The 21,718-nt window shown below is 44.6% G+C and overlaps 1 protein-coding gene and 1 long non-coding RNA gene across 6 annotated transcripts in view; one reads left to right on the forward strand and one right to left on the reverse strand.

Moving 5' to 3' along the window:
• The window catches only part of IGF1R (insulin like growth factor 1 receptor), a 139,031-nt gene that overhangs the window by 104,348 nt on the left and 12,965 nt on the right, over positions 1-21,718 (reverse strand). For all 4 annotated transcript variants that reach the window (XM_021406814.1, XM_021406815.1, XM_021406813.1 and 1 more), the window contains exon 2: positions 20,386-20,931. In XM_021406814.1, coding sequence (XP_021262489.1) covers positions 20,386-20,931 — 546 coding nt within the window. The remainder of the gene's footprint in view (positions 1-20,385; positions 20,932-21,718) is intronic.
• LOC110403527 lies at positions 3,707-20,379 on the forward strand. Of its 2 annotated transcripts, none has more exons than XR_002441703.1 (3): positions 3,707-6,575; positions 7,120-7,209; positions 8,810-20,379. It is a non-coding gene; the product is annotated as an uncharacterized LOC110403527 (long non-coding RNA). The 2 variants fall into 2 exon arrangements; XR_002441704.1 differs by having other exon boundaries at positions 3,707-6,567.

Below are 21,718 nucleotides of genomic sequence, written 5' to 3' on the forward strand. Positions count from 1 at the left end.
ATGCTTCACACAAGCACATCAGCAGATGAATTTAACTGGCACATGGGTCGCCCCATGAACCCAGGCAGGGGAAGGCATACAGCACGTCAGTACGAGCCTGCTCCCCGGCGCAACGCAGACAAATGCTCACCCATGGTACAGAGAGCTTGGGAGTAAATACTGCTTTTACATAGAGCACTATCATGGTACTGGGCCTGTATCTGCAATGCTGATGATGCTCAAGTCCTGGGCTTCTCATAAAGTGAGAAGGTCAGTGCTGGTCCCATCTCACCCACAGGGCAAGCTGGTGCTGACCCAAGAGAGACAGGACAAGGCCAAAAGCAGAACTGGAGGTGGTATTTATCGCCTGTTCCCTTTTTAACACAAACATGAATAAAAGAAGGCAGCTGAACAATGCAGTGTCTTTATGACAACCAAGTAAATACAATCCTATAAATGGCAGCACATAACTCTAATGCAGCCCACAGATCTAAATGCTGCACCCAGCAGGAGCCATCTCACTGCCCCCACATCCCTACAATTACAGCAAAAAGTGGCGTTTATTTCTAAGACAAATTGACACCGCATTCCCAAACAAATGGGGCACAACAGCTTCCAGAATTTTTATTTTTCTAGTTACTATAATCATTTCTCAGAGCCAGTAATTAGTGTGAGAGAAATCCCATATGAACTGAAGTACACAAACTCAGTCCAGCAAGAGGAACATGGAATTAAACCGCATTTGCCTCTTAGGAGTAGAGATGGCCCCGTGGCAGATTACTTACTGGTAACTCAGCAAGCTCCAACAAGATGATCCATAAACTTCACCTAAGCAAAAGAAAAACAAAAACCAAAACAACAGCCTACACCACCACCAACCCCAAGCTAAGCAATATCAACAAGCAAGGCTAAAGGGACACACCAGCTTCTCAAATCTGGCACAGCACCGGGCAGAGCTGTACTGCTGGTTTCTCCCAAAAACATGGACCAGCTCTCCAATGGCCACGCACCCCCTAGCAGCACCTCCCCCAGCAGAGCGGTGACCTTTGGGAGCCAAGTGAGAGGCACGCTCCTCATTCCAAAGTCACTCACAGCTGCTTGCAGTGTGTGCCTGTCCCATCAGCGAAGTGCCAAAGCCGCAAAGCGAGCCCCAAACTGGGGTGACACAAACATCGCTTAACTGGGTCAGCAGATGCTTTATGGCTGAGATCTGATCAATGGATCAGAGACTGAGCACTACTCATCTAACTCACAAATGTTCATGGCAGGACCCTCAAGCCTGGCAGGGCAGTCTAACATCTGTAGTATTTAGTAAGACATTTTGGAGAATAGCACTGTAAAGTAACATAAATGGCCCTGATACTACAACTTAGCAGCTCTCACATCACAACAACAACCCGAAGTTTGGAGATAGGTTTGCAAACCCAACTATGAAACCAACAAGTACACCTCAGAAAGGATCTTCCACTGTGGGCACGTAGAGTCTGCTACAGGCAAACGAGGAATGCGGGCAAGCGGCACAGCAGAGACACTCAGTATTTGCCGAAGAAAAGATGGAATTTAAGCAGTCTGCAAATGAAACATTAAATCCAGGACAACTCCCCCACAGTAGGATCAGAATGATTAAGAAAGAATCTTGTTTGTTATTGGTAACCAAAGAGCTATATATCAATTGTAAAAAAACCTGCTCAGATGAATATAAAATACAAAAATATATATTCTTGTGCACCCTTATTATAAAACCCTACGGGTCAAACTAGAGCAAAAATTGGCCACTCAAAGAAAAATACCAATTAGACAAGTAAAGCTACACTACAGAAGGACACTGTTTATCCTAATGCTAACATAATAAATTTCTTCTCCAGGGTGCGCTGACAATCAAACAGTCTTCCCCTCCCTTCCCCTATTACCACTCTGAAGTTTCTGTCCAACACTTGAATGTGTCCAGCACTCAGCACACATACCTTCAGGAGCACAAACAGTGGCTAGAATCTTTACACATCGGAAGTTTCAAGAATTGTAATCTATTTATTCTTATCTAAAAAACAAAAGGAAATGTAAAAACAGGGTATCTTGCAAAAATCAGAGACATCTACCTCCCAGGCTAGAAGGTAACCAGCACTTCCTGCAAGTGATTACTTCAACACATGCTCTAAACACCATGCTGCAGCCAAGGCTTTATGGCTTTAACAAGAGAACTGGGATATTTCTTCACTCGGATGAAAAAATTAGACATACCAAAACAAGGTAATTATGTAAAAAGCCCCAAGGAATCAGATGATATCCAGGTATTGGCACCAAGAAGTGGTGCCTTTCACAAGTCACTTGGAGCACTCTGTACCGGCTAGCGCTGCAGATAAGCCTTTTGTAATATTCAACCTTCTCATGTTTCACCCTAAAACCAGTCCAACCCATGCGTGGGCTCCTCTCATACACAGCAGAGATCCAGGCTAAGCCCTTCCAGGCAAGCTTCCCACCGCCCCAATGGCAGCACCCACAGCCACTGGCAGCCCCTGCTCACAGCATCGTCCCAGAGCCAACGGTGACAGCCTGGAAAACAACCAGCGTCAGCTCCACGAGGGTTGTGCAGATCACAGCCCGGGTCTGAACAGCTGTCTGACAGCATACAGGAAGCAGATGGATCTGCCGTATTAGGGACTAAGGCATGCCATTCCTAGGACCTTCATTACACTAGAACAATTCTGTGAAGTGCAAGAAAAACAAGATTAGCTCTCTCCCCACAGTGGAAAACAGAATACTGATGGAAGCTTTACTGAAGAGAGGCCTGAATTGAAGATCCAACCGATGAGAAGGCTGAGCCCTCTGACTTATCAGCTACTGCACGCTCATTTCTTCATTCAGCTGTAAGGTACATAGGACTTGTCCTTCTTTTAGAGTTGAAAATGAAGTTTTGGCTTCAGGAAGATGGCAACTTTTACCTGCAAAAAGCAACTCTGACAGGCCTGAGCTATTGCTATAACACTGCTGGGGCTTGAGGATGGCCCCAAGCATTTTTTCTAGGGAGTGGAAGAGATGCAAAGGCCCCAAACATCCACAAAGCACATCCCTCTGCAGCAGGCTGAGGAAGCAGCAGGAATTAGTTTCCATGCTCAACTCCTAGCTTCCTGCCCTCAGTGGATAAGGTAAAACCTTGCTGGAACAGCCCCGAGGACGCTGCAGCACCTCCACGCTGCGTCACTGAGCCCTCACAGGGCTGCACCACGTTCTGGAGCAAGAAACATGATCCAGGTTAAAAATACGGTTTAGTTTTTAAGACCAAGTTATTTTTAAACCAGATGGAGTTCACTGCTCCCACTTACTGCTCGAGTCCATAAACAATTGTATACCAGCGCAGGAGTTGGTACAGGGCAAGGAGGCATTTAAACCAGCCTTACTACTGAGGAGGGAAAAGAATAGAGAAAGTGAAGCTATTCCTGTACAGTTGCGCTGCAGATTGATGATGGGCATCTTCCTTCATTACCCATGAAACAAATATAATTCAGTATCGTACTTCGAAACTTCTGGAAGCTCTGCTTCTAAAAACACTGACCACAGCTGGTGCTATGCCAAGCATTTCATCTCACACCAATGCAAACTAACCACTACACCATAATCTAACTTTGTATATTTTAAGAAATAAAGATATATAATATATAAAAATATATAAAATATAAAATGGTAGGCCTGCTATTACTTGAGAATTTGAGAGAATGAGGGTACTCACCAGAAACCAGCGCGTTTCCTTCAGAGCTCTCCCAGCTTGGTCAGTAAGCTGCAAGTTACATGCAATGCGCCTTGCTTCCTTACAGGAAAACCTCTTTTAACTTCTGTGTCCCAGAGAACTCCAAAAGATGCTCCTGGATACCAGGAGGCTGGGGCTCCCCGACGGCACAACAAAACATAGATCAGCAATGTTTCCCTTCTTGAAAACGAAAAATAAATATGCAGTAAACTCTTATTCACACCATGCTCCTAAACGAAATCTAGATGCAATTATTCAAGCCACATTTGTCATTTGGTGCTCCATGTTTTTCCTGCAGTGCCTGGGGCACAGCGACCGCTGGCAGGTCAGGAGCAGCAGCAGCACGGCTGGGATGCTCAGGGGAAACAAACCCCATCACTTCTTCTTTCTGCACCCTGCCCATTCAAGAAATGTTCTAACATACGAAATTGACCTGTCTTTCTTGGCCAAATATACCCTGCTCCCTTGTAAATGAATTTGGTTGAATAAAGATGCTAAAATGGGAGTTTTCATACAATTCTTAGTGTAACTTAAAAACAGAGGCATTTCAACTACAAACGCAAGACAGCAGAAAGTTCATTTCTTTGTTTGTTTTTTCAGTTGAAGCAATGGGTGTTATTTTTCAATGCCTATTCCACCTCCCAATAGGAAGCCCTGGCATCAGGACATACACACACTGAAGGCTGCTCAGCAAACACAACAGCAGCAGTTCACGCTCCCACAGACGTACCTGCACCAATGTGTCAGCAGATAATTGATGTCACCTTCCCATTCACCCCGACCCCTCCATTCTAGATTCCCACCACTTGCACACTTTGTATGCAGAACTGCATTAAGCCTGGGGACAAGCAAAGGGTCTGTAGTTTGTGTGATTTTAATACAGACACCATTAAGTGAAACAAATCACTTGCTAATATAACTGGACCGTGCATTATACAGCAAGATGTCTCCATCGCTTCCAACTTTTTGGGAGAGCTAGAGTTTGATTCATACCACATTTCATTCTGCATGCCGCACTACACCATTAACCTCTCGCTGAAACGCATCTGAAACAACGATCAGGCTTTCCAGAGCACATGATTAGCTCATGTCCTTTACTTCCTCACAAAATAACCAAGCGATATGGACTTAACAATCAAATTATTATCTAAGAGTACGTACTTTCCTCCCCTGACTCGTAAGTCCATGCATTCTGCTGTCGCCTAGGTAATGTGAGTAGATACACGGAAGAAAACAGGGAATTAAAGCAACAAACACCAGCAAGAACAGGAGAAGCAGGTATTTCATCTTGTGTATGCTTCCTACTTCCTCTACAATGCTTCCAAGTCTTTAAATAGCAAACTGGAAGAAAAATACCTAAGCTGTCCTGATGGATCTTTGTACTGAAGCGATGAATCTCAGTCTCTTTCAGTTAATAGGCTTCACACGTGCTTCCAAAAACCTCTAGCGCGCTCAAGCAAGCAGACTGATTTTCCAGAAGCAGGAAGCTACAGAACTTTAATATAGTCCTGCACATCACTGCTGCAGTGCAACGGAAAAAAAAACAGGGCTGTAGAATAACAGAAATGCATTTAACATCAAAGCATCCAAGCAAGATGCTCATCAGTTCTTCATGCTGATAGTTAAAAGGCACCAGCAACCAGTCACAAACATGAACTTGTGCACGATACTCATGTTAAATAACATCATGCTCCTTACAGGACAGCTGAGACACTGCAACTTACACGCTACTTTCCTGTAAAGCAAGCATGGGACAGAAAGAAACCAAGCCCACCTGAAAGTGTAAGGCCATTCAAAATAGCTGCCCATGCACAGGACAGTAACACGGAGCAGATGCATGCAATGCATCAGCCAAAATGTAGGTAAGAGACTTGCAAAATTCAGATGCATGAACCTGAGTTCTGATTAGACTAATCTAAAAGCTGTGATAGAATTAAAAATTTAAAGATACTGAGATAAAAAAAAGCAGCCTGAGGATTATCTGAAGTAGAGAACAACAGCAATGAATTCCCTTATTTCCATTACCAGTGATGCTCACCACAATTCTAAAGCTGAAGTGAAGTAAATTTCTGAATACAGAAAACATGAAATAGCAAATAGAAAGACACGTTTCCAGTCATTACCAGCAGCATTTAGCATGGAAATGAACACACACACAAAATGTCTACGAGCATTTGTTTTTAAGCTGCTGGGAGCAGAAAGTTACTTAGTATTTCTGCTCTTTACGCACAGGGAAGATGCAGGAATATATAGCTTAAAGAACACCGCTCAGCATCATTCTGAAACATTTAATACACGTCAAATGTGTTGGAAAAAAAGGGCCTTGTCTTGCAGAAAGCCATCTATCAGAACAACAAAAACCATGGCAAGGCAAGGAATTCATCACTTATATCTGTTGACATTTTTATGATACCAACAATCTCAAAATTAAGCTTTTGAAAGATATAGAAAGATAAAACTGTACTATTCTTTGAATAAAAATACAAGTGGCTTCTTCCAGAAGCTTCAAAATTAGCCACTCAGGCTTATGTACTTCTGATTTAGACACGCAGCAGTATTCGCTTCCCCCTTCCCAGATCCCAGCTTTCCCAATGAAGCACAACAGAACAGGCTTCGAGTTCTCCCCCATGGCACACTGCAGCCACACGGGGCAACCAGCAGTGCCAGGGCAACCAGCAGTGCCAGGGCAACCAGCAGTGCCAGGGCAACCAGCAGTGCCAGGGCAACCAGCAGTGCCAGGGCAACCAGCAGTGAGCTCCCTTCCCATCCCAGCAAAGCCCACAGTCCTCTCTCACACCTCCGAAATGCCTTCACAGCACTGACTGATCTATACTTTAATGAGACATGTTAGAGAGTAATTTAATTTATTTATTGGTTGATTTTTGGAATCAAGTAAAACATGTCCCTAGGCTATAACCAGCAAGAGATTTTTCACTCAGAATTAAATTACTGGTTATTTTTCCACACTCCTCGTTGGGGTTAAAAAAGAAAAAAAGCCTGGGGTTCCACATAGCCTTTCTCCTGCCATAGAACAATCAAAGCTCCATGGCCACTTTCCCACTCAAACAATAAAAGCCATAAACACTCCTCAGGCATTCCCAAAACTCACAGATTAACAAAAAAGGCTCATGGGTGTGGGGGGTAAAATGAGGACTGACAACAACAAGCCCTGGGGAACATGGGGCTGGGGAGATTCCACAACCCCATGTACTCCCCTGTGACCCACACAGGGCAAAATCACCCTCAAACCCACAAGATGAGAGGGGAGCTGACATCAGAACAAGGTCCACACCAACCTGAAGCACTCTCTGAATGCGGATGTGCACCCACCCCCTGGCTCTGACAGAAGCTGAGTGGGACCCAGTTTCACAATCCACTTTTTCCTCCACTCTCTGCAGCCAGCTGCCATAAGCAAAGGCTCCACGCCTTCCAGACTTCAACAAGGCAGTGGGCCCAGCAGAACTCCTGCTGAGACAACTGGAAGACAGGTTAGTTTTTTAAGGTGCCTGTTTTTACTCAAGAAGACAACAATAAATCAAGTCTAATGGGACAAGATGGGAATTACTATTATAGATTAAAAAGGTCCCTTTTAGTTGGCCTACCTAAACCAATCAATTTAGAATCCATCAGATGTATGAACTGCGTAAAAGCCTGGGCATAAAAAGCCATGTCAAGTGCATTGTCTTCCCTTCAAGTAAATTACATTAATGAACCAAAAAAGTTTGGTTGTTTTTCACCCCGTGAGTCAATATTTACAGTTGGAAAAATCCTCTGGCCTAGATTTTCCAATACAACTGCCGGTTTCAGACACCTTACACTGGAGCTGTCAGCTCCGAAAGCTGTGGACTAGAACACTTCTTATAAATATCAGAAAAAAGATAAATAAGTCAGGATGTCATACTGAAAAACACCGAAATACTCCAGTTTCACTTCATCCACCCAAAGCACAGCCCAAACAAGCAGCAGCGCAGGCGCTAAGCACAGCCTTATACGTACAAATATGAAGGCTGCTTCCTTTGTCACTTCAGCAAGGCAGCAGTCCAGGGGCAACCTTTCTACAGACCACTGCACTCTTCATGTTCTATCAGTATCTGCAAAGGCCCTTCACGTCAGCACCAAGAGGTTAGCATTCCCTCTCGTCTGACCAGAAGCAACAAGTCTGCCCGAAAAACTCACTTAAAACTCATCCAGCGCTACAGGACTCAAGGGTTTTCAACCACCACTTGGCTTTGGAGAGTTTCTACACCTCCAATTCACAAAACCCAGCGCTGAAGACAAATTAAACAGCCTTCTATAATGCATGTTATAAAACAGACCATCTGGCCCAGTGACTCATGAGTATTTTTCTATATGACTACCATTTTCTCGCCTCTTTCTTCATAGTAAGTAGCGAGAAAACAGACTAAGATGTTAACAGAAGTCCTCCCAAAGACATGCATCAAGACCTAGCTCTCAGGAATACTTCAGTCAGCTGGAAACAGGAATGCTACAGACAAAAGATTCATTTTCAACCCAGATAATGATTTAACTGGAAGTCACTTGGAGAAACAATTCCCTCACAGAGTTAGAGCAGCTTGGCCCAGGAGCCACAGAGTTGGAGAAACAAGTCTGCAACCACCAACTTCCATCCATGCCTTGCCTTCAGACTGGCTCGCTAAACCAGCGCCTGGTCCCTGCTTAACTGGTTCATCGCTCGCCTCTGGGTGTCCCATCAGCTCCCACAGCAGCACAAACCAAACACTGTTTTTGTTATTTATGACAAGCTCATCTTCCACAGCTACATACAGTAGTTTAAGCGTTCATTACTGCAGTACATTAAAAAAGGTAAAACCACACCTGCCTCACAAGAATGGAAAAAACAAGTAGTATAAAAAGCACGGCAGACAACAAGAAAATTAAAAACAAGTTCAATTCCCACATCTAATTTTACTTAAGAAGTATGTTACCATAATCACATCTGTGACTCTTCCTCTGTTGGTTACTGCAACTGCTAGACTTGTAATTCCTACATCCTAGAACGCTACTGTTTGCAGCCTGTCTTTCTACCAGGAGGATGATGACATCCACCTCCCGTATTGGCTCTTGCAGGGGTACAGACCAAGGACCACCTCCGGACACCCACATGCCAGGGCCATGGATGACCCCTCACTGCTGGGACAGCAGCCTCCCCCTGCAACCACATTTCACCCGTCGCTGGGAGCCAAAACAAACACATACAATCTTAGCGGTTAGAACAGCAGAACGCAGCAAACTGACCCAGAAAGCAGAACGATCAAAGACCTTGTGGCTTCTAAACTAATGCATGAACATAATCCTTTGACTCTAACTTTCCTGCAATTACTTTTATCATGCATGAGACACACCCATTTACCCACACAAACCAAAACAAGCCCAACGCAAACCCTACAAATTTAATCAAGGAAGGAAGAAAGAGCATGAGATGTTCATTTCTATTTTTAAATACTTGGGAGGTGCCCCAGCGCTCCCACCCTAGACAGATACCTAAGGAGGTGCTGCAGAGCGGCGAGATCTGGTGCACGATCTGGCACTAGCTGGCACCTCTGACAGCAAAACATCAGAGCAGCCACTCAGAAAGGCTTTTGAAATAATTGCTGCCTCTAAGCCAGGACAGAGGGCAGCTCAGAGTGTCGTTCCAGAAAAGAAGTACATAATATATACATATATATTCAAGCACACCAAGCTGCTCACATCTAAGCAGCACTACAGTTTGTTAAGAACAAGACCGTCTCCTTCTTGTTCCCACAGTTCTCTTCTGCCTCAAGCAAAGTTGGTTGCCACTCTGGTTGCTCTCTCCCTCATCCAAACGGTTTGCATAGCAGATCTGCTGAAACATCAAGTTTTAACCAAGCCCTAATCCTGCTGACTTTTCTCACAAAACTGCTGGAAAGGAATTCCTGCTGGCAGCTGCAGTGCCTCTGCTCATTAGTTTACCAAGCAGCAGCAGAATGCAACAGACAGGCAGATCGCGTCAGTGCTGCTCCGGAAAGCGGCAACAAGGGCCGAGCCGGCAGCAGGAAGGCTCCCACCATCCCACAGCACACTGTGAGGACAGGACAGACACAGACCTTCCAAAGAATGAAGGAGCACTGCCTGCAAGAACCCCCACAAGTTACTGTCACAGTCACTGCTGATGCCTGGAACACAAACAAGGAGACTTATTTTTATTTCAACCTCTTCTAGTAAGATTTGGGGGGTGGGGATGTTTCATTAAGAAAAACAAAACAAAAAACCCTACTGCTTTAAGGCATTGTGTTTAATGAGGCAAGACACAGAGCTGTGCACACTGATGTCAGTCTCCCCTGGATACTGGAATAATGAGTGGGACAACAGGGCAAAACAGAAGCCCACTGCCTGCTGACAATGCTCATCCCAGCAGCGCTCCTGTGTCCCAGTCAGATGATGCAGACCTCTCAGCACATACAGAAAAGTAAAGAGCTTCACTCCTTGCTGCACAGTTTCATTGAATAACCATAGTACAGATTTTGCTTATTAGGCATGCTTAAAGCAAACCAAGATCTTCTCTTGGAAGATCAACACAGAGCTCTGCACCACTGCGGTGATGGTGAGCCCAGCATTCAGTACTTCCTCCTCCCAGGCCAGCCACCTTTTATTAAGGAGAAATGCAAGAAAGCTTCAGAGTTTGAAGTTTTCCGTACTATGCGCGCTGTGGTGCATCCATCTCACTGGGAGGCTGTACCTAGCACCCTGGCAGCACCTGCACCAGAACACTAAAAGCACTGCATTCCCATTCTGTAAGTGCTCTCACACCCTAAGCTCTACTGTACTCATCTCCTAAAGATCGTCTGCCATGGGCCAACATCTCTATCATAGAAAGAAACTTCCTCAGGGTAGGAAATAACAAAATTTGGCCTAGAACGAACATGGATCTTTTCATCTGTAAGATATATCCCAATTACTTTCATTCTCCTGAAAACAACTTCATTCTAAACCAGTCTTCAAATGTTACAGAGCTGTCTAGTCAGTTTCCTGGACAATGTGTCGGTTCCCCTGCCACCACTCTTTTCATTTTCTCTCAAACAGATGCGGACGCAGCACCTGCAGCACGATGAGGAAGTTCAGGCTTTGCACACTGGTGTTATCTGTACCACCCACCCAGCCAGGCTCTCCAATGGCAGAAGTCAGCGCAGACACTGTGTCACCACAAGCTCAGGTCTGCACACTGTGCTTTGTGCAGACCAGCCAGTTCTGAGGGCCAGCCGGCCTCCCCCAAGCACTTCAGGTGAAGCACTTTCGCTACGAGTGCTCCTTCAGAGAATTCCCCACAAAACAGGAAAGCATTCACAACTCTCAACTTGCTCAGCCAGAAGTCGCAGCTCCTCCTCTCCACGCTTCAGGGCTGGAGGCAGGCAATGCTCCTGTGAGTTACTGCTAATCTTTTGGAGGAAAAGGTGAATCCAAACATGGGAAATGCCACCCTAAGAGACAAAACTGCGTCTCTCACTGACTGGCCCATGGCTGTGGGACGGACCGGGGGTGAGCACAAGGCAGGGCCAGGCAGGAGGTGCTGAGCAGTGGTGCCGTGGCCAGAGCCAGCAGGGCTGGGCTCCTGTTTGGTGCTGGGCTTTTGCTGTTGCTTGGTTCGTATTTTTTCCCCTCTCCCACCAACAGCAGTTTCTCCGGATGAGCTCGTGCCGCACGAGGCCTCCCGGTACTGCACATCTGAGGACGACGAAGGCCTCGGAATTAACACCATACTTGTCTCTTGTCCAGGGAGAAGTCTTTACAGCCACATGCCAGCCCCATAATTAACAGTGCAAAGCATCCTCCTGTGTTTATAACGCCACGGGAGCCATTTGGACCAAACAACAAGGATATTTCTTCTTTTTTTTTCTTTTTTTTCTTCCTTTTACCTTTCCACCCCTTTGCCACACCCATGTCATGACCTCTTGGAACCATGCTTACAAGCTCTGTCCGGTGCTCAGTGATACATAACTTCCATTTTAGCGAAACAATCCATCTGCTCCATGTGACTCAGAGCCCGCTCTAAGAATGCAATACTGTTTAGGCCAACCGTTGCACCGCACAAAGTGTTTTGTTCACATGCATTCCTTTGGGATGACAGAGCCTATCCACGGCTGTAACGGTTGGGGCCTGTGGTTTTTTTCCCTCATCCGCTGAATGCTGCAGTGACTAAGCTGACAAAAATTCCTGGCCAATTATAAACCCACTTAAAGAGACAGGCAACCCCCTTGCAGCCTTCCCTCGCCATCCTATATGGGAAGTTTCTATACATAGAAAAACATCTCCTCCTCCCAAGGCTGCGTGGATATAAAAGACTTTCACTGCGCGCTCGACACTTCCAGCATACTTCCTAAATGGCATCATGTCACAGAACGATAGCCGCTATCGCCCAAAGCCCGCACACTGCTCACACCAAGCAAAAAGATGCAAACAGGAGAAGCAGAGCCTTCAACTGCGTTACACGAATAACAAGTTGGAGAAACCATTGATGGAAGGACACGGAGTACACAGGAAGCAGCGAGCATCAATAGTCACAGAGTGCTGTTTATAAAGAGGGGAACAGCTAAGCGCCTATAAACCAAATGTGTCGCAACAAGTACCAAACACATGGCAAGGTCATGCTGACGGACAAGCTGCAGGCTGCACCCACCTAAGAGCACAAGCTGAACTTCAGCTAACAACCAGGAGAACTTGCAGTTGCATCCCTAGCCCCTCTGACCACACACATCAGCGAGCAACCCCCGGCAGCAGCGTGCTGACCAGGGATCCTCACCTCACGCACCCAGTTTGTTCTCACTCACAGCATCAAGGGTCATACAAACACACTTAATGATTAGCCAGGGCACACAGGGCCAGGTAACCACAGGTTCATCTTGCCTAGGGAGGTACAGCCCGCAAGAAGTGAGACCACCGTGGGTACCTCAGGCCCTGACCGTGTTACAGTGGGCAAGCCACTGGCTACGGCATTTACACCGCTGAGCTGACAGCACGCACACATTCCACTGCCAACGCTGAGAACTTCATTGGGGATGGAGAGGAAGAGACAATCAAAAACTGAATGAGGCCCAGCTCACCCTGGAAGCAGAGGGGGTAGAGGAGCAGATTAAAAAAAAGTGATCTTACAGTCTGAATTAATGTAAAATTATCCAAGCATCCTGTTACAAGTTAGTTCTCAGAGCCATAAACTGACTTGAGAGGGAAATCACACCATTAGTGGGAAGGAAGCCTAAACAAAGACTGCTTCATCACTGTTACACACTGAAAAACTTGTTTTCATGTGGCAAACAATTCACGAAAACACTTAAGGACAATTAGTTCCTACATTCATGCGTATCTGGAGAAGGAAAAAGAAAAATGGCATATACTACTCAAAATGTTAGGGGGCACAATTCACCCAGGGTCGAACTTAAGATTTATCTTTATTTTCTACAAAAAGCAGGTTGTACAGTTCAGTGACTTTGCTCACATGGCCACTTCCAAACCTCCTTTAGCTCATTCTGGTCAAATTCAGTTGCAGATCAGTCATCAGTGCGGATACAGCTCTGTGCAGTTCATGCAGATAGAGAGCTGGGTTGGGGGACAGATCTCTTCAGGGCCCCCACGCAGACAAACGGACTGCAGCTCAGCTCACCTCTATTCGGACATCCACACAAGCAATCACTGTCACAACAGGACTCCCCAGCAACTGCTACTGAGCCAGCAGCCTGCTTGCAGAGGTAACGGACACAGACACAGAACTGCAGAAAACGTTGAGCCAGAGCAAGTCTGCCTTGTCCCTGCAACATTTGTAAAAACACAGCTTTCTTCTGGTTTTACAATTGACATTTCCCTGACATTTTGCGAGCTATTCCCAGTTGTTTCGAAAATTTATCATAAAATTTAAGTCTTACATTGCATGTAATTAACTACACAACTGCCTATTCTATTACCAAACATTTGCCTAACATCTATCAACAGTGCCAGGAAATCCATGCTGTGCAGGGTAACCAAAGATAAGGTTCAAGTTTAGATACATATTTAACTTCATAGGTCTAGAATGACACTGCAGCAAAAGAAGGAAAAATAATCAAAGAAAAATGTAATTCTTCAAACCACACATTGTCCTCAGTCTTTGCTGTGATAGCAACTTACTTCTATCTGTAGACGTGTTGCATGCAAACACAAAGTGTTCTTTTCAATGCTAGCACCATATTATCACATCTCTGAAACATCTTTAACACAGCACCTTTAGAAGCTCCTCTAGGTTCTTACTGAGGGTGTAATGGGGGAAATAAAAACAACCTTTGAAATAAATAAGCAACACCTTGTAAATCCTGAATACAACTGCAGACACTGCCTTCCTACCCAGTGCCCACCAGCTCAGGTCCCTCAGCCCGTTCCCTGCTCCCAGCAGCCTGCACACAGTCAGACATTGCACTAGGACTTTAAGTACTGCACATTAAAATATTGCACACATTACGCGTGGCAAAATCAGAACATTTCTGTATCTTGTAAGAAGTGCTGCCACGGGTTTCTTCCCCACCTATCACCACAGAGTATCAGCAGAAACTCAAGTGAGGAATTAACGTACATGCAACCCATAAAACTATGACTATTTGCCGTAAGCGAGCTCCAATTATACTTTTATAGTTGTTTTTCTGACGGTGAAGCGGTTGTTTGGCATCAGACGGTTCAACTAAATCCATACCATCACAGTAACAAAAAGAACATTCACAGGAATTCAACATTTCATGCAACAAAGACCCGAACCCACGGAAGATGGGCACGGTGCAGACCTCAGAGGGCATTCAGCCCGGCCAGCTTCCATCACTGCACATACAGCACCATGCACAGAGACCCGGCTGCACTCCCTTGCATGGGCAAGTTTCTGTGGGATACGTTAACTTCACAGCTGCTAATCCCCACGCTGCAGGGATCACAATGCTCATTCCTGTCACTGTGCAAAAAGGGGATTCTATTGCTGGGAAACAGGTGTATGTACATCCAGCCATCCTGCCCGCTACTTGCGAGGCAATGCATGTCCACTGAAAGCACGGTAACTTTCAGTCTATCGTTCTATTTACCCTCCCTATTCCTTTATCAAAAGCAATACCAAAAGATTTCTACTGGATATCCCTACAAAGTGGCTGCGCATCCCCAAGGAGCGTATCTCTTTGGGCTGATGGTGAGAGAGCAACTCGCAGTAGATGTAAATACCATCTTCGGTAAGCAGAAAAACTGTGTATGCACATGTGTATGCAAGCACAAGTAGAAAACACAAGGTTCAAGATCCTAAGAAAAGCTCACTTTACCTTACAAATTCAAGGTATTATTCTTGACCTCATGATTCACAACTTTTGCATCGATTTTGAAGTGTTCTTAATAAAAAAAAAAAAAACAAAACACTGGCAAAGTCTCATTGATGCACACAATTCGTTGTATCAAGCCTTTAGTACTAAAAAACCAAACTCAAATGCTCAAAAACTCAAAAATGCTATGTATCTGTGCCAGCAGAAGCTAGAAGGCTGAGACAAATCATAAATAATAAACATCAGCACTTCATTTTTGGTGCCTGGTGCTGGCTGCAGGACTTGAGATGCTCCTCCCAGGTTATGGCAACTTCCAACAGAACCTTGCTACAGCACAAAGGAAAACAGCAAGCACACATTTACGTTTTAGCCCTTTTCTCAGAATATGAACCACTGCTCCCGTAATTAACTGCAGATTGGCCTGCACTACTCTGTGGCCGTTCCAGCTTCCTAATTAACTATGCTCTCACAGCCATAATAAAAGTTCTGGGAAACCTTTGGCTGAAGAGCAGGCTGCTCAGGAGGGGACCGAAAGTCAGGAAGCACTTCACTCAGCACAAAAACACTAACAAAAAATTGTTAACGTGCTCCAGATTTTTCTAACTTGGTGACACCAACTGTGTCTTCTCCAGTTTTTTTGTCTACCCTTCAGTTTATTCCTGACATCAGATGCTTATTTGCTGCAGAGTTTGCATACCAACCAAATGGACAAACAACATGTCAATTCCTAAATACGTTCAGGTTTGTATCAAACCTTTTTTGCTTTTCTTAAACCCAGCAGAAGTAGCTGGATCAGTACTACACACACGAGTTCCGCTTAATACTAACTCATGTCACATCTGCTTGCTAGAAAAGTAAAACTTGAAACAGGTGTTGTCTTCTGCTGATACAAGAAATTTCTACTACATTTCAGGATTCAAACAAGCAAACAAAAAAAACACACCTTTGAATAAAGCAGCAAACAGAAGCACATACATGTAACTGAAAACAAAATAAGGGCAGTGTGACCCAGCACCTCTGGCTTCCAACTCATCTCTCTGCTTTCATTTGCCCCCTCCCCTACCACGTGCATTGTTCACGTACATCCAGTATTTCTGAAGGACAGGGAAGCAAAAAAGAGAGGGAAAACCAAGGAGGAGGAAGGGAAAACAAATCCCAGCACATGGTTTTTGCCACTACTCTGCTGAATCAACAGGGAGCAGAGCCCCAGATGGCGCGCGCTGGTAAGCACTGCACGAGTCAATGGAGCTATGTCAAACGATACCACCCAGCTGCATTATCTGCTGAGCTCCGTGTAAACAAACAGGAGCAGATTCCGAATATTTGTGAGAATACATCATGTTACTGTCTCCATATGTTTAAACATTTCAGTGGAAGATACATATGGACCACGCTTCCCACTCACTGTCATTCTTTCCCTCCTGTTCACCATTCCCCACATAGACCACATCTTTTCAGGCCACTGTCAAAGCAATTCAGAGAGGAATAAGGATACATTTTCATTGAAAACATTTTGTGCTCAGTCGCCATCTGCTTCTTTATCAGCCTCTAAATCCTCACATGCCTTTTCTGTGGTCTTTGGTTTCACACACTTGGAAGACTGAAGTTTTCTTCCGTTGTACTTTGGAGCAGAGTCTACACGAGCTATTGTTTTTCATAAAGAATTCACCTCTTAGAACACGTGCTTACGGTCCCGATTCTCTCTACGAAGAGAACTTAAACCTGATTTTTTTTTTTAATCTAATTCTAAAGGTCTCTCATACACTTCAGACAATCGCTTTCATCGTTTTTACAGGAAGCACAATTGCGTCCCCTTCACGAAGCGCTCTGATTTGCACTTTCTCAAAGAGAGAGCCCACACTCGCATGCTGCTCTTTTACCTCCTGCAGAGCTGTCACAGCCCAAGCCACAGCCCTGGCTGTTCCCCAGCAGAGGAGCAGGTGAGCTACAGCTGATACCAGACGGTGGATGCAGAGCCGACAAATAATTAAGATGCAGAGACCAAAAAACCTAAAAACCCTCCAAATCCCATGTACTCACATCCCTGCTGGCTTTGCTATTCTCTCCCACAAACACCTTGCCTGCTTCACGTCTCGTGGCTGCTGCAAGCACAGAAGTTCTATAGGAAGCATTAGCTGGACTCATTCAAAAAACTGAACACATTATGGTAGGCAAGGGATCCGAAACCTCTAGGCAAGCTTTCAAGGCTGTAATTCACAATTGGTTTATGCAAAGATCCAGCGACTAAGGCAGCAAGCCTCCAAATTTAGCCATCAGCAAAAGAATACAGAATACAATGGGAGTTCTCCTTACGGTAGGTCAATGGACAGCCCAAGTGAACATGCCAACAGTGACTGCTCCTTCAAGGGGCACAGCAGGAACAGCCTTTCTGGTTCTCACATCAATTGTTGAGTAAGATGCAAGCAGCTTTCCACAAGCATTCCCAGCAGTCACAACTGCTGGGAAAAAAAGATTCTTATTTATGTGCCTGAACACTAAGTTTTTACCTTTTCCATCTCTGCCTGTGCCTCCAAGCCCAACCATTCATGTAAACAACTTCAGGACTCTCCTATCTCAAGAGGTTTCTGTGTGGACCTGCAACAGAAATGAATGAAGTACAGCTGGCATTTGGTATGCCAAAAGCAAACTAGGTGCAGGTCAGAGAGATCACAGCATGCCAAACCCAGCACAGCCAGCAAAGCAAGGCTGCTGCCCCGGGGCACTCAAAGGTAAAGGAATGCACACTGCACAGAAACCAGGGCAACACAGCTGGCAGAGACGCTGCTGACACTTTATGCTGAACCTTAAAAAAAAAATTCAAAAGAGTTCCAGCTTTGTAGCTTGTTCTATTACAGAGACGTCAATGGATTATTGTGAGTCAAACACAGCATATCCTTCCCTCTCTCCTCCCTCCACCCTCAACATTGTTCCTGCACAAGTTACACTGAAGGAAGCACAGCATTTTTCCTTTGTTTGTGAGCGAGAAAGAGAAGGAAAAAAACAACTTCCACTCAATGGCAATGCTAAACAAGAAGGCAGGCTACTTTAAAGTACTCAGTGTTCCCACACAACGTTTTACCCACCAACTTGATATCTTTCAGCGTAAAACCTACACAAGGACAAAAGAGATTTCATGTACACTCCTCCACAGATCCAGAACAAAGAAAAATAAAAAGGCATAAATGAACCCTGAGTGATAGACAGCATTTTCAGTTCAACGTTACTGTGACGCACAAGGAGAATGTCAGGGTTAAATTAAATACTACATGAGAAAACATCCCTGGAAAATAGCATAGGTCTCATGTCTCTACTGGTAGAGAAACGCAGGTAGCAACACCCTGTCACTTCAAGCCCTTGCTTCTATTCTTTTTCATGCCCTTGCAGTTTTGTACAGCAGAATCCTCTCCAGACCGAGAGTTCATTGCCAACGTGTTCACACAATGCAGCACAACAGACTGAAAGCTTCCATTTGAACAACGGGGCATTCACACCTCCCTTGGTTAGCTTCATGAGGACTGACGTTTGGATTATGGTTTGGGGCTTTTTAATTTTATTTTTAAGACCAACAGCTGGCAAATGGAAAGCCTTCCCCTTCCAAAGTCAGTAGCTTATCAGGACTAGGAGACTGAACAGGTCTAATTTTTTCACTATTTCTTTAATAGAACTTGGTAGTTTTTGTTATGTTCTGCATGTTAAGATACCCTGAAGTTCAGAGCCTAAAGCTACACTGTTTTTGCAGTGTAATGCTTTTCATGAGCCTTTTAAGGCTCTTTTTCAATACTTGCTTTCTTCTTCATGATCTCCCACAAAAGGGAGATGAAAGCATACAGGAAAAGAACTACATTCCTTCCATTATCATCCTTAAAAGTGCTATCATCACAGTTTAACTATGACCTCATTTATTTAAACAGATCTCTTCTCATGTGCATTTGGGATCCAAATTACGTTAACATTCCCCCAGAAGTCAACAAGGTTTTCTTACACGTTGCTTTTGTCTACTCCAAACAGCCACAGCACACAGCAGGAAGAGCACTCCATTAAACATACTCCAATTACATCCATTCAAACCACTAAGGGCAAAGGAGATGACACAGGAATCACCAGTGACACTCTCAGCAGAGAACGGAGTTGCACTCTTGTGATGAGGACATAAACTTGGCTGCTGAAGCCTAACGACTCATAGCAGCACATGGGAACAAAGCAGTGCAGCTCAATTCCCTCACCTCAGACAAGTCACATGCCTACCAGTTCAATGTGAGGGGTTTTCTTGTTTCAACACAAACTTCATTTCCTGTACAAGTTACTAATAAAAATCATAGTCTTATACATGACTTCAGTCGGAGATATTTTTGCCATACGCTCACTGAAAGGGCCCTACAAACTGCTTCATTTTGGTTCTAACTGAACACAAGGACTTTACTCACTTAAATACAAGCAAACCACCACCTTCCCCAGACAAAGGTAGGCTGAACAGCCCTGTTTAAGTTTTCCTTGCACTCTGGTGTTCCCCAGCGTTAGAGCAGCTTTACTCAGGACAGCGCATGGAATTTAGGAACTGTTCCTCCCAGCAATGACTGCTTGTAATTAAGACCTGCTGATACTCCAGGGCTCAGCTTTCCTGCAGTTACAAGATGAACTCAAAAAGCCTGTCATGCAATCGTGTTATCTGAGTAAACTATGTATTTGTTTACTCTATTTTTAAAAAGTGAGAAGAGATCAGCTTGTGCTTTTGCTACTGATTGCTATCGGAAAAATAAAAACCCTGTCATGCCGGATAACCAGAAAACAGGCAAGGATCATTTCACTGAAAGTGACGATAGCCATCGACTCTCTAACACCACAGACTGTTCTGTAAAAAACTATTTTAGTAAAAAAAAAAGTTTACGTACAGAATTTATAATCACAGAAACTTCTCAAGGTGCCTGCCAGGGGAGGCAAAAAACAAAGTCAAATTAAGTTAATTGAACAGCTTCAGCACAGCAATGACAGGCACACGTGAAATGTCACTGCAGCAAGGAGGTGATGGTACCTGAAAGCCATCTCCTGCCAAAGTCATCAACAGACACAGAAGCGGTTCCAGCCTTGCTACAGTGGCTCTAATTCTACACTTAAACACTTGGCACTTCTTAATGAGGAAGTAACCCAGAAAGTCTGAGTTTTTGTGGCTGGTTTTGTTTTGTTGCTATTTTAATTGAGTGTGATGACCCTTTACTTACTGGTAGGAATTTATCTGTCTAGTAACTGGATAACATGTCACGCGGACTACATACCAGAATAAAAGTCTAGGTTGTTAAACAGCTTAAAATACAACTACAAAATTAAACCTTTACTTCAGAAAGAGAGAACAAAAAGCACAAGCTATTTGATTTTTACTTTTCTGGCAGTGGTTGGTGGTCCAGCAGCGGTAGTTGTACTCGTTGTTAATAGAGGTCTTCTCGCACAACGGCTTCTCCTCCATCGTTCCTGGACACAAGTCCCCACACTCCTTTGGCGGTTTATTTCCAACAATGTAGTTATTAGAGACTGCATCTAGGATGAGAGACCAGTCCACTGTGGAGAGGTAACACAGGTCAGAGTTCTTCTCAATCCGTATGGCCCCGCGGGTTATGTTCCTCAAATTGTGAAGCCCAATCTCCTTAAGATTTGTCATTTCAAAGATAACCAAGGCATAGTTGTAGAAGAGGTTCCTCCCACGAATGACTGTGAGGTTGGGGAAGAGATCGCTGAGGCTTTCCAAGCCTGCCACACGGAACAGCAGCAAGTAGTCAGTTATGACAGTGAGCTTCGGGAAGCGGAAGTTGCGGTAATCCTCTGCCTTAGAGATGAGCAGAATCTGAAGGAAACCCTCAACTACCGTACAGTTCTCCAGACGTTTCAGCTCATGGATATCATTGCGAATGTCAACATTTGGCCCACAAACTGAAAATGTAGAAGAAAAAAGGAAAGTTACCAATAAAGCATTTTTAAGACTTTTGAAGTTGTAATGCATGTAGGCTATTCCCATGGCCATACACTTGTTAGGTGTTTTTTTTTTTGTTTTGTTTTAAACTTAATAATTAGGCTGCAATGTTAAAACAGGAAATAAGTGCTTGGTTTACATCTACACGGAATATTTACACCATCTAAACCATCGCTACAAGCACTAGCAGCAGCAGCACAGCGCCATGAGCCATCTCCTTCAGCAGACAAAGAAGAGCTGTTTTATTATTGCTGTTGAAAAGTGAGCTACATTAGATTGAGGAACACAAACTGAGTGCATCTGCATGCCCTGTCCCAAGTTAAAATCACTGCATACGTGGGACCTGACCAGGGGTTCAGCCACACAGCTCCAAAGAAGTAACACAGACAGCAGCCCACAGGTCAGCACCTATATCATGCGCTTCCTCCTTCCTCCCCAGCCTTCGAGACAAATGGAGATGAAGGCAAACATTTTCCAAAAAAAGTTACAACTGCTCAAATCAGTCTTTCTTCCAGGGTCACAGGGTAAACTAGCCCCAATTCTCAATGCTAGCCTTGCCATAGACCAGCACCACCACAAAAACCACTGAAAGCAGCTCAGCACATCCTGCACTGCAGCTGGGTGGAAAAGAAAGCACTTCGGCCTGTAACCAATGCGTGGCGTTCCCGTGTTCCAGTGAATCCAGTTTCACTGATTTTTGGCATCGAGACAAAAAAAGTTCCTTGAGCTCTAAGAAACAGGATAAGT

The sequence above is a fragment of the Numida meleagris genome, chromosome 9, assembly GCF_002078875.1.
Source record: "Numida meleagris isolate 19003 breed g44 Domestic line chromosome 9, NumMel1.0, whole genome shotgun sequence".
Taxonomy (NCBI): Eukaryota; Metazoa; Chordata; class Aves; order Galliformes; family Numididae; genus Numida; species Numida meleagris.